This window comes from Ceratotherium simum, chromosome 6 (genome assembly GCF_057802395.1).
Source record: "Ceratotherium simum simum isolate JZ-2026a chromosome 6, ASM5780239v1, whole genome shotgun sequence".
NCBI lineage: Eukaryota > Metazoa > Chordata > Mammalia > Perissodactyla > Rhinocerotidae > Ceratotherium > Ceratotherium simum.
Window position 1 is genome coordinate 61,356,413 of NC_141905.1, and position 18,933 is coordinate 61,375,345.

The window sequence follows — 18,933 nt, forward strand, 5'->3', positions numbered from 1 at the left end:
CTGCCCTTGATTTTTTCAGACCAAGAACAAAGATCTTTCGTAAACAGGAAAGTAAGCATTCTTTTTTTAAGACAGGTATAGTCATTTTTTTAATTAGGCTGTGCTGAAGGGAGATACTTGAGAAATGGAAAATCTAAAACAGCAGGAAATGGTTTAGCACAGAGGTTCTCAAAATGTGGTCCCTAGACTAGCAACGTCAACATCACCTGGGAACTTGTTAGAAATGCGGATTCTCAGGCTCCAGCCCAGACCCACTGAACCAGAAACTGTGGAAGTAGAGTCTAGCAATCTGCAATTAACAAGCCTTCCAGATGATTCTGATGCACTTTAAAGTTTGAGAATCAGTGGTTTAGATTATATATAAATCTTAAATAATTGAATATGGGTCTTAGAAAACTTAGAAGATGACTTAGAAAACCATCCAAGTACATCTTAACAACATCAGATTTCTCTTTTGAGAATAGACCAAACTTAGGCTAGCATAAAAGCTGTTCCTCTCTCCTGGAAAGTCAAGTTGTTAACTACATCTATTTCAAAGAGTTCTATATACAGAGCAAATAAAGGAAGATCAGATATCAAGAAAGTGCTATTTTGATAAGATGCCATGAGATTTTAAAACCAGATAGCCAAAAATAGACCAAACTATGATGTTCTAGGAGTGAATGGAGATTGTTGCGTTGTATATTGCTGGAAAATATATTTGTAAACTCTAGAGTTCATTTGCAAGGAGTTTGGTGCCTTTAGCTGCAAGATTTACTAATGATCAATAGAGGTTAGTAATATTTGGTCCATTTTTGTAAGATCTCAGTATTTGGTGGTGCATCAGTACTTAAACAGAAGTATTGAAAAGTGAGTTGTATCCATTTGATTGGCAGATATTAGGCTTACTATTTCTTTATCAAAATAATAGTACATTGCTCTAATATAATATTAATCTTGAATTATTAATATAAATCGCTTGCATTTATTGCCCTTCGTTTTTATGCTAAAACTTAAGAATTTAAAATATTTTGTTATAGAAGTTTGAATTTATCTTCAAATATATGTACTTGCTTTATTCAGTCTAGAAATCTGTTTAAATGTTACGAAGAAAAGTTCACATTTTTTTACTGCCCCTAACTCCTAACTTATTTTTTCTCATTTTGCTAATATTTTTTCTCATTTTGCTAATAGGAAAATGGACATCTCTCAAGAAAAAGATCCTCTTCTGATTCATGGGAACCTGCTTCAGGTAGAATCAAAATTAAATTTATGAATTTTAAGATAAATTTACATCTTAATGGCTCTGTTTTTTAAAGCAAATTTGTTTAAATATGCAGTTTCCTTCCTAGCGGTGAATTGAGTATCTCAGATAGTAAAGAGTTTGGTAAAGTTATATTCAAAAGAAATAGTCCTTGCATTTATTATATGTAACCTGTGGTTTTTCTTGACTCTTCTCTGCCTTCGTCAAGAGTTCCTAACAATGTGTTTCTCATATTGGTAGTCATTGTTCTACTTCTGAATCCTTGGCTACATTAAGAAGCATAATCTTATATTCTTGAAATTGTGGACTAACTATCTGAGGTCTTGGAATTAGAGATGCTTTGTATAAGGTTGAAACATCATGATGCAAAACAGTGTCTCCTAATATTTCAAATACCAAGATCCCTTTTTAATATCAAATTTCAAGGACACCTGTATATTAGTTTGTAGTTTTAGTATCTATTGGTTGAGACAATACGTAATAACAAACAGCTACTGTTAATTCAGTAGTTCTTAAAGTATCTTTATCTTTTTTTTAAATTAGAAGATAGAACAGTGTAACATTCAAACATTGCAGAAGTTTGTAACACGGAAAATGAAAGGCCTCCAGAAATAACAATTGTTAATAGTCTGGTATCAGAATTTTTTTTTCTGCTATGACTGCAAACTTTGAAAAATAGACTTTACAAATTTTCACACTCCGTAAGATACATTGGACATAATGATAATAGCCAATATTTATTGAGCACTTACTGTGTGCCATACTCTGTTCTATGTACTTTTAATTCATTTGATCCTCACATCCTTATAAGGTGGTTACTTTTAGAGACAAAAAACAGAGGTACAGAGAGAGAGTTCTGACTCATTCTTCCGGTTTCATGTAAAACTCTATTTTTTATATATTCTAGAGGTGCAGTGCATTTTGACCAAGTGATCTCGAGTGTTAAAATCAATCTTCAGCCAAGGCTGAAACCATATTTTATCATCATAGATGGAGCTTCTAGGATACAGGAATAAATTTGAAATTTTATGTTTTTTAAAAATTTATTTAATTTTATAATGTTGATTTTAGTGATCAAATTTTAGTGAATTTTGACATTATATATAGTACAAGAAAAATAATTTCTCAGCCATGAGATTGCTCTTGCACTTTCTCTATTTTATTACACCTTTGTAGTACGAAAATGATCACTTTGTGCTTAGGTGAATGGAAGAACAAATAATTTTAGGCCAGCTCTGCCAGCGGCTGCTGGTGGTGGTGTTGCCACCAAGCTATTCATGTTTTTTTTTTTTTCCCTCTGATAATGACTAAGATAAAAATTCTCTTCAGTTCATGGGTTTGCACATTTCATCAGTGGTAATGAAGTGGTTGCATCTGTACAATCCTACATCCTCAGGTCTGAACACTGCTTGAAAAAGATGCTTTCTGCATATTTTCAGAGGCAGACTTAAGATGGTTACCTTCACTTATATTTTTATTTCTCATATTTTTGCACATATTCATAATCCTCAAGAATTATGGTATTGTATTCTTAAGAAATATACATTTATACTTCACTTGACTATCAACAGAATATAAAGGACATAAGGGGATTTTTCACTCTTCATAACGTGAAGAATGTTTTATCTTCATCTGATAGTGAATAGATATTAATAATCTAGATGTTATGTCTTGCTCATATTATTGCTATTACACTTATCGATTGTGATGGTGATATACATAATTACACAATCATTAACCACACACAAGTTCAAGGACTTCAGAAATGTTGGTCGTGTAGGCATTTGGCTCTTTGGTCTTCCAGAGCCCTGTCTTTTGGCTTAATTCTGAGGTCCAACTTAATCCATCGCTAGTTTATTCTGTAATTTATTAATAATCAATCCCCTATTAATGAACATTTGGATTTTTCCTTTTTTTCTTTTTACAAACTCAATCCCTGTCTTATCTGAGTATTTTATATATTAATAGATATTTGAAATGTCATAAAACAAACATTCAGTCTACAGGTTGTACAAGGGGTGCAAAAAGAAATCGTGAAATATTTGCAGTTTAATCCACTACCCTAGAGAGCTTGCAAAAGGGGAGCCTACCTCCATTACCAGTTCACCCTCCTCTAATTCTAGATATTAAAAGCTCTGGATAAGCTGATTTTTCCTAAACTTTGCCCACAATTTTTTTCTCCTCCTGGATAAGTCTTCAATTCCTGAACCAAAGCAGGAATTTCTCCTCATTACTAGCTATATATAAATTGTCTGACTTCTCTAGGAAAATGGAACAAAACTCAAACTGGCAACTCTGTAGCTAATTTTTTTTTGTAACCCCAAACTTAAGATAATCAGTGTACGTCTACCCCAAGTCTGCTCTTTTTCTTAGTTATTTGATTTCTCATCCTACACTATAAGGGACCCCTGTCCTTTTTTACAAGACGTTTAACCCCAGAGAGCTGAGTGGGCATGGAATGATTTTTTCAGGTAATAGGAGATAGCTGTAGAAGAATGGAGGTAGATGCATTTTTTTATTAATTGATCTTTTTTATTTCTTATAAATGGAATTTTCCAGTTTATGTATTGATCAAGCTATCCAAGTAATTGCCTAACTCATGAATTTTGTGTTTTTTTTTTTTTAATCAAACTGCTGAGGACTTTTGGGGACATCTGTCCATGTGCAGAAAGAAATTTGATTTAGGGAAATTTGATTTTGAGAATACTGATTATATAAGTAGATAATTTTTAATGAATAATGAATTTTAAGAGTCAATGAAACATCACATTTTTAAACACAATAAGAAATTTTTAAAAACTGGTTAACTCAAATATATGTGGTTATTAAAGTGCTTCTGGATGGAGCTCCTAACACACAGACAGCTTGTATTAGTTTCCTAGGGCTGCTGTAACAAAGTATCAAAACCTAGGTGGCTTAGAACAACAGAAATTTGTTGCATGGTTCTGGAAGCTAAAAATCCAAAATTAAGGTTATCAGCAGGGCCGTGCTCTCTATAACAACTCTAGGGAAGAATCCTTCCTTGCCTCTTTTGGCTTCTGGTGCTTGCCTACAATCCTGGGCATTCCTTGACTTGTAGATGCAACACTCCAGTCACATGGTATCTTCTCCCTGTGTGTCTTCACATCACCTTCCCTCTGCATTTCTGTCTCCATGTCCAAATTTCCCCTTTTATAAGGACATCAGTCATATTGGATTAAGACCCACCCTAATGACCTCATTTTACCTTGATTACCCCTATAGAGACACTATTTCTTTTTTTTTTTTTAATTTTATTTATCTATTTTTTTCCCCCCAAAGCCCCAGTAGATAGTTGTATGTCATAGCTGCACATCCTTCTAGTTGCTGTACGTGGGACGCGGCCTCAGCATGGCCGGAGAAGCGGTGTGTCGGTGCGCGCCTGGGATCCGAACCTGGGCCGCCAGCAGCGGAGCGCACGCACTTAACCGCTAGGCCACTGGGCCGGCCCTAAAGACACTATTTCTAATAAAGGTCACATTCTGAGGTTCTGGGAGTTAGGACTTCAACATATCATTTTGGGAGTCACAGTTCAACCCATAACACAGCTGAAGACTAGAGGGATACAGGGGAAAGAATACTAGGGAGAAAGACTTGGGTGAATTTTTTTTGATTGAGAAATTAAAATTTGCCTTCAACTTGTTATGGTATTTGTGTTTTAAGGTACTATAAATTTAGATGTAGAAGTGTTACATTTCTGGAACCAGATAGTCCTTAGTCTAAGAAAGAGTGTATGCACTTTGAGGGAAAGTGCCGTTGGAATCCTTGCTTTGATACAAATATGCAGTGTTTTATGTTTTGGGGAGTGACACCTTTAATTCTATTTTAATAGCTTTGGAATGAAAATAAGCATTTTTCATTAGCTTTAAATTTATTGGACACCAGTATTTATCAGTTAATAAATGATAATATTAGCTCTTTTTTTAATTCCATATCTGGTGAACAATCTCAGCCTAAACTTTCAGAATTTAAACATTCTGTCAGTGTTCTAGACACTCATTGAATAAACTTTACTAAGATAGGAAAATATGCTTTTCACTAATCTGGCAAAAATTAAATTTTAGCAGGCTCTAAGCAGAATAAATTCCCTGACAAAAGAAAAAGGAACTCTGTGGACTCAGATCTGAAAAGCACAAGAGAATCTATAATGCCAAAAGCAAAAGAGTCCTTCCTTGAGAAGCGTCCTGACGGACCACATCAGAGAGAGAAATTTATAAAACACATTGCACTGAAGACACCTGGTGGTGTATTGCGCTTGGAAGATATATCCAAGGAACCGAATGAAGAAGCTGATTGCTCATCTGCAGGCTTGGCACCTTCAAATTCTGGCCACCATTCTTCCAGGAATAGTGACCAAATACGTGTGGAAAGTACCAAAGAGACTAAGATGCAGAAACCCCACTTATCTTTACCTCAGGAAAAGTCTGCAGTTAAAAAAACTAGCAACCCTCAGAAAAATAAAACTGCTAGCTCTGTGGCATCAAAGGAGACAGAAATTCTACCTTTACTTTCCCGTGTTCCAAGTGCTGGTTCCTCTCGGGTACCATTAAATGCTAAAAATTGCACTCTTCTAGTTCCTAAAAAAGATAAAGAGCATTCCTCATCTAAAGAGTGTTCCGGGCATTCTACAGAGTCCTCCAAACACAAGGAACACAAAGCAAAGACTAATAATAATAAGGCTGAGTCTAACGTATCTTCAGGGAAAATTTCTGGGGGATCTTTGTGTTCAGAATATGGCACTCCTACAAAGTCTCCCCCAGCTGCTTTTGAAGTTGTGCCATGTATCCCAAGCCCTACAGCATCTTCAGATAAAGCCCCTTCAGATAAAGCGAGTTCAGGAAATTCCAATGCAGGTAGTAGCAATGCACTGAAAAGAAAGCTAAGGGGTGATTTTGATAGTGATGAAGAAAGTTTAGGTTACAACCTAGACAGTGATGAGGAAGAGGAAACATTAAAATCACTGGAAGAAATAATGGCTTTGAACTTCAATCAGACTCCTGCAACTACAGGAAAGCCTTCTGCTCTTTCCAAGGGGCTTAGATCTCAGTCATCAGACTATACAGTAAGTAGTTCTATGACATTTATCTTTACTTGAATAGGGAAGGATGGATTGGTTAGTGAAAGAGGGATAGATTGTTAGAACTTATTTTACAATTCAGTATTTGTTACGACTCATAATTGGACTGAAACTGGTTTAGTTCTGGTTTGGTTAATGGGTTTCTCATACCTTTAGTTTTATAACTGTAAATCAGTGGTCTCCAAACTTTTTTGATCACATACACTTCCATTAGTAAAAAAATTTTTGAGCATGTACCCCAATATATATGTATACTTACAGATTTTATACGTGTACCATTATACTTCTGTGTACTTTCTAAAGCATATGCAAAAAGAGAATTTAAAGGAAGAAGAAAAAAGTATTTTCCTGTAGAAGTTATGTAGAAGTTACTATAGACTAAGTTCTACTGGAGTTTCTATAGAAGTTCCATATAAATAGAAGTTCTATTATTTTCTTCCTGCACCCCAATGGATCACCTTGCACACCCTCTGCTTTGGAGACCACTGCTGTAAATGAAGGTAGAGTGTAGAAATGTTGTTAATTGTGGTGTGCAATTTTTATTTATAAAGTGCTTCATTCTATCTTGGGAATAAGCTGAATTAAATTCTAAAATGTCTGTAGAATTTGGTGGGGAAGGTGTTAATGTTCCATGGTAACACCTAAAAATTAGTAGTTTGAGTCCACTAAATTAGAATTTAGAAATAAAGACAGGGTAGCCATGGAGCCCTTGGGTGTTTGCAGTCAGTTCCTAAGTCTAGCAGGGTTTTATAAGTAGTGCCTTTCCTAATAGATGGTGAAATCAAATTGCCTGTAGTACAAAACAGTAGATTTAAAGCATGATGGTGAATATTCTCTTTTAAGAAAGGTATCCTCCTGGCCCAGGTTATTGAAATAGAAAATATTCTTTAGTACTCTGAATAACTTAAAACATTCCAATTGGTGTGTTATAAAGTATTCCTAAATTTTCTTCTTGTTTTAGGAACATGTTCATAGTGGAACTTATACAAATACTTTAGAGCGTCTAGTGAAGGAGAAGGAAGACACACAAAGGTTAGTTAGCATCATGACTACCTAGCTAAATTTAACATACTACTTGCTTGTACGACTGGCTTTTAATTCACCTTAAAAAATCATGAGAAATTAGCATACATTTTGTGCTAGTACTATTATAACGGTTTTGTTGTCACCTGTGTTAGAAATAAGATGTTCTATTCATAGGCTGCATCAGAATATCCAGATTTTTATGCTATACTTCATTAATTAATAATATAACTTCCTTTCTGCTTACCACAACTAGTATCTAACTGATAGCTGAAATTCTTGATCAAAAGCATGGATAGAGTTTTTTGGCATTTTTTTATTGCGATAAAATATATGGCATAAAATTTACCATTTTAATCATTTTTAAATGTACAGTTCACTGGCATTAGGTACATCTACATTGTGCAATCAATACCACCATCCATTTCCAGAACTTTTTTTTCCCGTCTTCCCTAACTGAAATTCCATAGCCATTAAACAGTAACTCCCCATTCTCCCCTTCCCTGCAGCCCCTGGCAAATACCTTTCTACTTTTTGTCTCTATGAAATTGACTGTTCTAGGTACCTCATATAAGTGAGATCATACAGTATTTGTCCTTTTATGACTGGCTTATTTCACTTAACACAGTATCTTCAAGGTTCATCCATGTTGTGGCATGTGTCAGAATTTCCTTCCTTTTTACAGCTGAATAATTGTGTGTATATCCCACATTTTGTTTATCTGTTCATTCATTGATGGACACTTGGGTTGCTTCTATTTTTTGGCTATAGTAAATATTGCTGCTATGAACATGGGTATATGAGTACCTCTTCAAGTCTCCTCTTTCAGTTCTTTTGGGTACATACCAGAAGTGGAATTGCTGGATGCTGTGGTAATTCTGTGCCAATTTGAGGAACTGCCATACTGTTCCATAGTGGCTGCACCATTTTACATTCCTACCAGCAGTGCACAAGGGTTCCAGTTTCTCCACATCCTCACCAACACTCGATATTTTCTGTTTTTTTGATAATAGCCATCCTAATGAGTATGAATTTGTATCTCATTATGGTTTTGATTTGCAATTCCCTAATGACTAATGATGTTGAGCATCTTTTCATGTCCTATTGGCCATTTGTATAGCTTCTTTGGAGAAATGTCTGTTCAAATCCTTTGTGTATTTTTTAATTGGGTTGTTTGGTTTTTTTGTTGTTTGCATAGGTAGAATTCTTATAAACGTTCATATGCCCACTTAGTCCCAAATTTTGAAACCAGCATAACCAGACAAGGTATTTCTACATCAAGTTACTCTTTTGAGGAAGAAATGTAGAATTGTGACTGAAACCACCCTGTGTACACACACACACACACAGAAATCAAAAGGTTTGAGGATCATAATGACCCTAATGAAATTTAGGTGACTAGTTGCAAACTGCTTTTGCTAATGAGGGGGGAAATATATTCTTTATTAATTCAAGGAATATTCTTGAAACTAGCACAGAGAACTTTACTAAAAGACCAGCTGGCTTCTGGTTGTTATATACACGTCTCAAACTTGATAACCATAGGAATTGCAGACAATTAGTAGGTCGGTAGTGTTCCCCTTTCTGAATTTAGAGAAATCGTCTCTTACTGTAAAATTCTTTAAACGTTTCATGAATTCATGTAATTCGTGATGTCAAATCTGAAGTTGCTTATTTAACATTGAATATTGCACAGACCAAAGGCAGAGATGCTAGTTTGAGCTGATGATTGACTCTTTCCTGTAGTGATAGAGCAGTACATTTCCTGGTCATTTACTGTTGTATTATATCGTATTTACTGTGAGACTGGAGCTGGCAATAAGGACGTTGGTTAAAATAACTTAATCTTGGTGAGCTATGTATAATAAGCAAGGACTCCAGAGCTAGACTCTCTGACTTTGAATCCCAGCTCCTCACAGTGTGAGCTTGAACAAGTTAGCTTTTCTTTTTTTTTTTTTTTTTTAATTGTATTTATTTATTTTTTCCCCAAAGCCCCAGTAGTTAGTTGTATGTCATAGCTGCACATCCTTCTAGTTGCTGTACGTGGGACGCAGCCTCAGCATGGCCGGAGAAGCGGCGCATGGGTGCGCGCCTGGGATCCGAACCCGGGCCGCCAGCAGCGGAGCGCGCGCACTTAACCGCTAAGCCATGGGGCCGGCCCACAAGTTAGCTTTTCTAGTGTGTGTTTCCTCATGTATAAAATGGGTAATATAAACTACCACGTGAGGTTGTTGTGAGGGTTAAAAATTTTAATACATAAAGTCCTTATTACAGTGCCTGTCACATAGTAAGTACTCAGTAAGTGTTAGGTGTTTTTATGATAATGATGATGAAAATGATTATGACTACTGCTACTAGAAAGCCTAGTTAACATTATCAGGTTGTTGGCCTACTAGAAGTCAAATGAACATGAAAGATAAGCGGGGATAGGAGCCGGCCTGGTGGCGTAGTGGTTAAGTTCGCACGCTCTGCTTTGGTGGTCCAGGGTTCGCAGGTTCGGATCCCGGGCACTGAGACACACTGCTTGTCAAGCCATGCTGTGGCGGTGTCCCATGTAAAGTAGAGGAAGATGGGCATGGATGTTAGCCCGGGGCCGATCTTCCTCAGCAAATAGAGGATTGGCAATGGATGTTAGCTCAGGGCTGCTCTTCCTCACAAAAAGAAAAAAAAGAGGGGATAATCAAATTGGTGATGTTTATTCTTGGCCATTTTTCCTTCTCTTTTCTGTAATTGATTTGGGCATCATTCTTGAAGTTCTAGCTATAAGGAAATATTCAAGTCCTTTATACTATGGAACACTGTTTTAATACCGTACTGGTAGCTGGGTAAAAGCCTAAGACCTAAAATAGATTTTCTGTGTTTTAGTGAAAATAGTATACTGTATTGTACATCATGACATATTTGGGAGACATGATTTGACCTAAAGTGTAACAAAGTTTGTTATATAACAAGGTACTTAATAAGAGTTTTCCTTGGTGTTGATTTTAGACATAAACTAAAGATTTTTTTATTTTTGAGGTAAACCATTTATTATAGTGTTCTTTTATTGCTCAGGCTAGATGAACTGCAGAAGCAACTACAGGAAGACATAAGGCAGGGCCGAGGCATTAAATCTCCAATCAGAATTGGAGATCAAGACAGTACAGATGATGAGGATGGCCTCTTGGAAGAGCACAGGTACAGCATTTTTCATAATGTATACTCTATTAAGTTTATACATTTAAAAATTGTGTATTTGTAAAATAAATGGGCCACTGATGGTTATTTACTTAGTTGAATAATCTGTGATGGATTTGAAAGGCAAATGTTAAGGCCAAGTTACGTCTTTTGTCTTTTCTCCTGGTTGTTGTTTCTTTTCACACAGACACATTTAGTGGCTTTGGACTAACTACTAGCAAAAAGTAGGAGGAGCAAAACACGTGTTCTCATGCTAGTCTTTCAATCTGGAATTAACATTGGTCCTAAGAAAAGTTTTCTGTGCACACAACCTTTAAATACAAAACCATATACAGTATAACTCTTTGGTATTCAGTAACTTTTTTTTTATTTCAGGGAATTTCTAAAGAAATTTTCAGTTACAATAGATGCTATTCCTGATCATCATCCAGGTGAAGAAATATTTAATTTCTTCAATTCTGGAAAAATTTTCAATCAGTATACCTTGGATTTAAGAGACTCTGGTTTTGTTGGACAAAGTGCTGTAGAAAAGCTTATTCTTAAGTAAGTAGAAAAATAGACATTTTACTTTTTCCTATATAAAAATTACTCTAAAAGATTTCTGATTGATGTAATCTTCTAAATGGTTAATTTCTATTATGACCTATCCAGTTTCCTAATCCTCTTACTTATTGCTATTGTTCTTTGTGTTTTATTATTTAATTATCAGAAGCAGTGTAAGAGAGTCGTTTGGCACATCACATGCCTTTATTAATTGGACTTAAGATTAGTATATAATAACAGCGACTGTGAGACTGTGACAATAAGAGGGGCTTAAACAAGAAGTATATTTCTTATGTGAAAGAAGTTCAGAGGTAGGAAGTTCCAGGGCTGGTGTTTCACCAAATAATCTTTCTTCTCCACCATCCTTAGCACAGGTTGCTTCAGGGTGCTACTGGACCTCCAGCCTTTACATGTAAATTCCCAGAAGCCCCACACAACATTTCTGTTTATGGTTAGTTGGCTAGAACTTAGTCAACATGCCACACCTAGCTAAAAGGAAGGCTGGGAAGTGATTTTTATTTCATGCCCAGCTGAAAATCAGAGTTCAGTTACCAAGAGGAAAAGCAAGAATAGATATTGGGATGGGCAGTTAGCAGTCTCTACCACAAGGCCCAATCTGGTCTAATTTTTCTCAGTGCATGATGTCTCAAATCCAGAGAGATCTCATTAATTCTGCTGCTGAGTTTTATGGAAGTACAAACCCAAGCTGGCAGAAGCAAATGATGTCCTGAGATTTGATAGGCTTCTTCTCAGCACCACCAGCTAAGGTAGATGTGTCCATCAGATAAATCTGGAGCCAAGCCAACAGATTGGATCAGCTTTATGCCATCAATAGAATTTCTTTTGTGAGTAACCCATCCATACTGGGACAGAGTTCACTTCTGTGCACTGTGGATGGTGGGCTTGCTCATTTCCCTAATTATGTCAAGATGTAGTGGTGGTAGAAGTTTCTTGCCATCAGGGTTACAGTCTTATTGATTTTCCTTTATTTTTTCAGATCAGGAAAAACAGATCAGATTTTTTTGACAACACAAGGCTTCCTTACCTCTGCCTATCACTATGTCCAGTGTCCCGTCCCTGTGTTAAAGTGGCTATTTCGGGTAAGAGAAATGTCTGGGGGGTACAGTTGCCTCCTACTGTACTTCCCAGTCAAAAACAAAGTTTTAAAATATAATCTGACTTGCATGTTACTAGAGAAAAAACAAATCGAGCACATCAAACCCATGATTTCAGTGGGTTAGAAAGTCAGTGTGAAGAGATTATAAAGGAAATGCTAACGCAGCTAATGTGCAGGATAGTCAGTAATGCTAGTTGTGCTGTGAGACATTTCATCACACTGGTAAATCACTATGATAGTTAGTTTTAGAAGAGATCTAATGCTTACATACCTGGGAGTTTTTTACCTTTTTTACCACATTTTTATGGAGGTACCTGCGTACATTTTTAAGATTTGGCTTGTATACTAGTATTTTCCCATTCATATATATATACACATATATATATATATATTTTGGATACAAATCCAACTGACTGTTTCTCTTCCCCATTCATACTTAATTCTTAAATCCACTCAAATAATTATGTTAATTTTTGTATTATTTACATGGTAACTTTATAAATATCAGTGGTATCAGAGAACTATAACTATTACATGTGAATTGAGAAGTGGGAAAAACATATGGAGTTTCTGTTCTGGGCTTTAAGATAGTATTTCAAAGAATCTTATATTTGGCAGGAACTAGATATTCCCGTACAGTTTTTCATATAGCTGGCATTTTTGAGTGCCAACTGTGCCAGGCACTGGAGAGAACAGCAATGAAAAAATCAGTGGTTCTGATCTCACGAAACCCACATTCTAGTATAGAGGAGACAGACAGTAAATGTGTGTATGTATGTGTGCACATTTATAGATATATTAAGTCAAATGGTAAATGCTATGAAGAAAAAGTAGGCCGAGGTAGATATAGAGAGTATCAGGGGAGGAAAAGAAAGTTTGCTTTTTTAAATATATATATAAGGTAGTTGATAAAGGCCTTACTGATAAGGTGAGGTCTGAGTAAAGACCTGAAGAAAGCGATAGAAGGAGACTTGCCCACTGTGTAGGAGAAGAGCATTCTAGGCAGAGAGAATAACAGGTGGTACAGAGTGTAGGGCGGGAACATTTGCTTCCAGTGGTTAGGAGCTCACTGCTTGGGCCCCAGTAATTTTTTTTTTTTTTAACTGTCCTAACTAAATCAAAATTTGCTTCCCTATGGTTTTTATCTAGTGGTACTTATTATCTGTTCTATAGCTTCCCAGAATATGCCTCATCTGTCTAATAGTCCTTCAGTTATTTTAAAATAACTATAATGACCCTCATCTCTCCTCACACTAAACATTCTTCAGTTACTAAATTTCCAGTGCCTTTACTGATCATCTTTCTGAATGACCTTTAGCTTGTCAGTGTCACTCCTAAAGTGTTTCCCCACTCTCCCCATAAATGGACGTATGCTCCAGATAAAATCTTTCTTACCAGCAGTTTCTAGCAAGACTCATACCCATCTACCCCACCCACATATTTCTGTTTATTCAAAACTTCATTTGCTGTCACACTAGGGCTTCATTATTCTCTAATTATGTAATATATCTTTTCTTAAACTTATAAGTAAGATTGTTACATGTATCTGTGTTAATTTTCATCTCGTTGATGTGGGACCATCATTAGGCCTTTAAAAAAGCCTAAAGATGACATACAAGCATATCTTTGTGAAAGCAATTTTTTATACTTTTCATATTTATTCTTTGAAAATCAAACTAATAACTATTCATTAAGCACTTTTTCTGTATAAGACACTTTGTCTCATTTCTCCTTTTCAGTTCCAAGTCCATTTTTCATGATGGCGAGACTTACCACCTTATCACTGTTTTTTTAGAAAGCATGTTAGAATTCATTTTAATTCTATAGTCCTAATATTTTATAAATTTAATTATTAAAATGTTTGCATCTTCGTGATTTTATCGTGAGTGTTTAAATGTAGTAGGCCAGAAAGACAGTTTACTACTTTTTTTTTTTTTTTTTTTACTGTTTTCAAAGGGAGTTCATGTTTGATTGTGGAAAGTTCAAGTAAAATCAAAGGGAGATTTAAACAAAAAGGTTGAACTCCCAATTTCCAGAGGCTGTTAAATTTTAGTGTTTTCTAGATTGTTCTCTGTATGTACATAGATTTCTGTAAACAATATAAACAGAATATGTGCTGTTTTATAACTTAGTTCAGCTAACAAATTATTGAGTATTTTCATCTCATTATAGATACATTATCATCCTTTTTAATGGCTTTATAGTATTCCTTTGTAGTGCTGTACCATGATTTATTTAACCCAATCTCAGTTGATAGACATTAGCTTGTTGTATACACTTCTTTACACACTTATTTATCTCAAAGTTGTCCATCTTAGAATTCATCACCCTCTGCAAAAAGATTATTATCCAGAACTTGTCCTGTGTCCAACATGTCTTTGAATGGTGCTGCCCCCTAGTGGCAGAACGTAATAACACAAACATCATAACAAAGACTTTTTTTTCACGTAGGTTGATTTTGAAATGACACAAGCCATATGCCTGATTGAAACCAGAGTTTGGGTTATTCCCCCTTACCTTTTAGATTTAAATTTATTATAATCATAATCTGTGGCTCCAAAGCAAAAGAGAAAGAGAAATACAATGTGTTTTCCTCTACAAAACCATTTAAAATTACTTTCAATATGTATGTATGTAATTTTTAAAAGTATTTTTAAAGTTGAGATTTTGTTCCAAAAAATTTTCTTGTAAAATTATATTAATTATATGCTTCTGCATGTAAATTCCTGTATGTAAAAAGGCTGACTCATCAAAGCATAAGGACAGTAACTTTGCATAAACATTACCAAATTACTTTAAAAATTTTACCAAATTACACTCCAACTGGGCATACTTCATCTTTCCTAGTACTCTTGTGAACACTGAAGATTGTCAATATTCTTTTCTTTGTGTGTCAGGAAGATCAGCCCTGAGCTAACATCCAATGCCAATCCTCCTCTTTTTTGCCGAGGAACATTGGCCCTGAGCTAACATCCAATGCCAATCCTCCTCTTTTTTGCCGAGGAACATTGGCCCTGAGCTAACATCCGTGCCGATCTTCCTCTACTTTATTTGGGACACCACCACCGCATGGCTTGAGGAGCAGTGCTTTGGTGTGCACCAGGGATCTGAACCTGCAAACCCTCCGGCTGCCGCAGCAGAGCATGCACACTTAACCGCTGCGCCACTGGGCCAGCCCCTTAATATTCTTGATCTTTACCAATCTTGAAGTCAAGTAATGATGTCTTACCATTTTCCTCTTCATTTTTTTGATTACTAGTGATATTGAACATCTTTTTAGAAGTATATTGGTAGATTAATTTGCATGTTTGTATCTTTTCAAATATTTTTACTAGTTTATGGTTTGATTTTTGCCTGTGATGTGATCAACCTAGCAGCCTTTTCCTTTATGGATTTTGGGTTTCATGGCATGATATGAACTAGAAAGGCATTTTTTGGTAGTTCAGATGTTATATTTGTCTAATTATAAATGAAAATTCTAAAAACAAGCAGCATGTAGAATGCAGGGCCCTGACTTTGGAATCAGACCTGGATTTAAATTCCAACTCCTCATGTATTGCGTTGGGTAGAGTATTTTCGTCTCTCTGAGCCTGTTTGCTCATACGTGTAACGTACGACCGCTTCACAAGGTTATTGTATGTATTAAATGAAAGGCACATAAAACACCTTTGTGCCTGCAAATAGTAAATGCTCATATGTTTTCTTTATTCTCTATCATTTATCTACTTTTGACAGATGATGTCAGTTCATACAGACTGTATTGTGTCTGTGCAGATTTTAAGTACACTGATGGAAATAACAATTAGAAATGGTAAGTATATAAATTTACTGTAACAGTGTGAATTATTGGTTGCTATGTACATGGTCTCTTTCATATTACTACACATTAGGATATTGGGAAATATAGAATAAAAATTATTTTTGTAATTCGTTAATAATGAAATGAAACTCCAATCAGAAATGAGTATCTGCATTTTTTTAGTTGCACTGAGAAAAAGGTTATAAGATCTTGCATGTGGCAGCCCTTAACTCATATTTACCAAGTCATGGCTTATTGTGCTGAGTAAGTGGAAATAGTTGTAAGTTTATTTATTTAGCCAATTATCTTTAATTGGCTTATTGGTGAGCAACAGTATTGTACTAATTATGCACTAAGGAGATTGAAAGTATCCACTGCAAAAGTGTAGAAGTTGCTTTCTTAACTTTGAGATCCCTTATAATGAAACAAGCATTGTGATTTACCTGTTTTACTTGTTTTGAGGATTGGAACTATATAGGCACTGAAGATGGTAAAATCTTCCTGTGTTAGCAGTAGTTGGTATTTTATCATTGTTATTTCCAGTCTTCAAAATCTGTTACTTCCTCCTGAGTTAGATCCTTTTATCCATCATTCTCAGATATTTTGTTCATAAATGTCCTCTCCTTCACATTTATTTGAAAAATCTATAATTTCTGTATGATCATTCTAAATAACTATATTGTTAGCATATTATTACCAGTTATTTCTATAAAATCATCATAATAGTCCATGTTTCACATGCAGACTATCACCTTGCAACTGTGGATTTGTGAACCCAGATTTGGGATAAAATATTTTCTTTTGTTAACTAGATACCTTCAGTGATTCACCAGTTTGGCCCTGGATCCCATCATTATCTGACATAGCAGCTGTGTTTTTCAATATGGGAATTGATTTTAGATCTTTGTTTCCTCTGGAGAATCTTCAGCCAGACTTTAATGAAGACAATCTTGTGTAAGTTTTCTTTTCATAATTAACTCCAAAGCATTCTTTTAAACAATTTATATGTAATAACAGTTAATATTCCTATGATAAATTCAATATCCATTCTTGATTTTTTTTAATCTCTCAAAGTTGAAATGGATCTTGAATTAGATACATTCTTAACATCTCTCAATCTAAAAGCCATCATCATGTTTAACGGGGAAAAAATAGAAACATTTAAAAAATAAAAAATTTTTTTTTTTTATAATTTTATTTATTTATTTTTCCCCCAAAGCCCCAGTAGATAGTTGTATGTCATAGTTGCACATCCTTTTAGCTGCTGCATGTGGGACGTGGCCTCAGCATGGCCGGAGAAGCGGCGCGTTGGTGCGCGCTCGGGATCCGAACCCAGCCAGCCAGCATCGGAGTGCGCGCACTTAACCCCTAAGCCACAGGGCCGGCCCTAAAAATTTTTTTTAAAAATGAGACTGCCCATTGTTATTTAACATTGTTTTGGAGGTACTGGCCAAAGCAATTAGACAAGAGAAAAAGATAAGAGATATAATAATTGGAAATTAGATTGTGAAAGATTTATTATTTGCAGAAGTGATTTTAATGTATACATAGAAGCCTAAGAGCCAACTGAAAAGCTATGATGAACAAGTAAGAGAATTTGGTGTGCATACTGGGATACAAAGTTAATAAAGAGAAATTGGTAGCCTTCAGATATGTGAACTGTAGCTAGTTAAAAGATACACTGGGGGCCGGCCCGGTGGTGCAAGTGGTTAAGTGTGCATGCTCTGCTGCGGCGGCCCGGGGTTCACCGGTTCGGACCCCAGGCGCGCACCAACGCACTGCTTGTCGAGCTTTACGGTGACAGCGTCCCGGATAAAGTAGAGGAAGATGGGTGCAGATGTTAGCCCAGGGCCAATCTTCCTCGGCAAAAAGAGGAGGATTGGCATCAGATGTTAGCTCAGGGCTGATCTTCCTCACAAAAAAAAAAAAAAAGATACACTGGAAGAAAAGACTTCATTTACAATAGTAAGAAAAATATAGGAAATACCTAGGGATAAACTTAAATAGAAACGTGTGTGCATGCATGTATGTAAACATTACTAAGGGACAAAAAAGACGACCTTAATAAATGGAGGAGTGTACCATGCTTTCAGATAGGAGAATTCAACATCATAAATACTAGAGCTCCATAAGGTAAACTGTAGACTTAATGAGATCCTAATAAGAAATGCCAGTTGGATTCTTTGTGAGGAGGAGAGGAGTTGGGACTATACAAGTGATTCTCAAGTCATATGGAAAAAATAGTATCCAGGAAAGTTTTGAGAAAGAAGAGTTATGACGCAGGACTGGCTTCACCAGATAATAGTATGGGACAAGTACAAGGATACAAAGCTCCATTAGTGGAACAAAATAAGTCCAAAATAGACTTATTTAGTAAATGCTAGAAGTAGTATTTCAAAATATGAGGAAAGAGTGGGCTAGTCAGTATCTGGTATTATATCCAGTATTTGGAAAACTGGGTACCACCTGGAAAAAAATTTTGCATCCATAACTCAAACTGATAGATAAATCAAAGATTTAAATGTTTACAATGAAACCGTAAAAATAATGGAAGAAACTAGCAGATTTTTTTTAATAAGCCTAGAAGAGAAGCTGGTTTTATGTATGGACATTCAAAAGCCGTAAGAGGAAAGATTCACTTATTTGACCACATTTTTAAAAAAAAAATCTCCATGACAGTAATCACTATAAAGTCAAAAGAAAAACCTCAAAATGGGGGGCCGGCCCGGTGGTGTAGCAGTTAAGTTCGCGCGCTCCACTTCGACGGCCCGGGGTTCTCCGGTTTGGATCCTGGGTGCGGACTTACGCACTGCTCATCAAGCCATGCTGAGGCAGCCTCTCACATAGAGCAACTAGAAGGATGTACAACTGTGACATACAACTATCTACTGGGGCTTTGGGGAGAAAAAGGAAAAAAGAAGGAAGATTGACAACAG

At 35.8% G+C, this 18,933-nt stretch overlaps 1 protein-coding gene across 2 annotated transcripts in view; it reads left to right on the forward strand.

The window, feature by feature from the left end:
• SLF2 (SMC5/6 complex localization factor 2) overlaps positions 1–18,933 on the forward strand; it is a 40,834-nt gene that overhangs the window by 4,338 nt on the left and 17,563 nt on the right. The window contains exons 4-11 of one of the 2 annotated variants that reach the window (XM_014785652.2): positions 1,174–1,231; positions 5,329–6,323; positions 7,300–7,370; positions 10,416–10,538; positions 10,914–11,081; positions 12,079–12,181; positions 15,934–16,009; positions 16,810–16,951. In XM_014785652.2, the coding sequence (XP_014641138.1) occupies positions 1,174–1,231; positions 5,329–6,323; positions 7,300–7,370; positions 10,416–10,538; positions 10,914–11,081; positions 12,079–12,181; positions 15,934–16,009; positions 16,810–16,951 (1,736 nt within the window). Of the gene's footprint in view, positions 1–1,173; positions 1,232–5,325; positions 6,324–7,299; positions 7,371–10,415; positions 10,539–10,913; positions 11,082–12,078; positions 12,182–15,933; positions 16,010–16,809; positions 16,952–18,933 lie in introns of both variants that reach the window. The other variant, XM_004427961.3, reaches the window with a different exon arrangement.